Source organism: Nannospalax galili, unplaced genomic scaffold (assembly GCF_000622305.1).
Source record: "Nannospalax galili isolate Female #2095 unplaced genomic scaffold, S.galili_v1.0 scaffold6172, whole genome shotgun sequence".
NCBI lineage: Eukaryota > Metazoa > Chordata > Mammalia > Rodentia > Spalacidae > Nannospalax > Nannospalax galili.
The window spans coordinates 31231-32348 of NW_008331724.1; the positions used below are offsets into that span (position 1 = coordinate 31231).

The 1118-nt window shown below is 40.4% G+C and overlaps 1 protein-coding gene across 1 annotated transcript in view; it reads right to left on the reverse strand.

Moving 5' to 3' along the window:
• LOC103728867 (PH and SEC7 domain-containing protein 3) overlaps positions 1–1118 on the reverse strand; it is a 65335-nt gene that overhangs the window by 4591 nt on the left and 59626 nt on the right. Inside the window, exon 4 of the mRNA XM_008826857.3 lies at positions 8–120. Coding sequence (XP_008825079.3) covers positions 8–120 — 113 coding nt within the window. The remainder of the gene's footprint in view (positions 1–7; positions 121–1118) is intronic.

Here is a 1118-nt window from a genome sequence, read left to right on the forward strand (position 1 = left end):
AGATTACCTTGTGAAGCAATCATATCTGGATTACAATAAAAATATCTATTGGAGAAGTGAATCAATACTCTCTCTCGTTCCTGGGTTTCTCCCACAAGAGAAAATGCCTTAAAGAAATACCTAAAAAGGAGTAATAAAAGGGAGAAAATTGTAAGAATTTTATATTTGACAAAGTTCATTTGGATAAATGAAAGGAATTAATTATACAAAGATATCATATAATCATATCCCCAAAATTATCCTTAGATAGTCACTCAATATAAACAAATTCATATTTAAAATCTATGCTGGCTCAGTAGGTAAGAGTGCTTGCCATGATAACCTGATGATATGAGCCTGGATCCTTGGAACCGAGGATAAAGCTGTTGTAGCGTGTGTTTGTAATCCCAGTGCTCCTACACAAAGATGGAGGTGGGGCAAGACAATCTTTAGAAGCTCACGGGGCAGCTCACCTGGAACACACAGTAGGGCAGCAGGAACAAGGGAGGCCGCCACCAAAACACTGTGGATGGTGAGAGCTCACTGCTCAATGTTGTCCTCTCACCTCCACATGTGCACCGTGACACATGTATGCCTGCACTCACACACACATCCATCTGCACACATGGACAAATGAAATTTTTTTAAATGCTCACATAAAATGTGGCAGGGTAATAACAAAGTGGCCAATATACCAAGAAAGCCCGGAAAAGGCAGGTGATTTTCCCATTGTAACTGCCAGGCAGTCAATTAAAAAAAAAAAAAAAATCAATCACCATCCCGAAGAGATGACTCGGCAGTTAAGAGCACTGGCTGCTCTTGAGAAGACCAGGGGTCTGCTCCCAGCACCCACATGGTGGCTGACAACCATCTATACCTCCAGTTCCAGGGGACCCAACACCTACTTCTGGCTTCCATGGGTACTGCACACATGGATGAACTTACATACATGAGGGCAAAACATTCATACATATAAAATAAATATAAATTTTTTAAAAATTAATGGATCACATTAAAAATAAAAAAAGAACATTTAAGGCTCAGTGTATAATCACACAGGTTGTTTTAAAACTATACACATCACTGGGTCTGGAGAGATGGCTCAGTGGTTGAAAGTGCTCTGCACAGGACCCACGTTC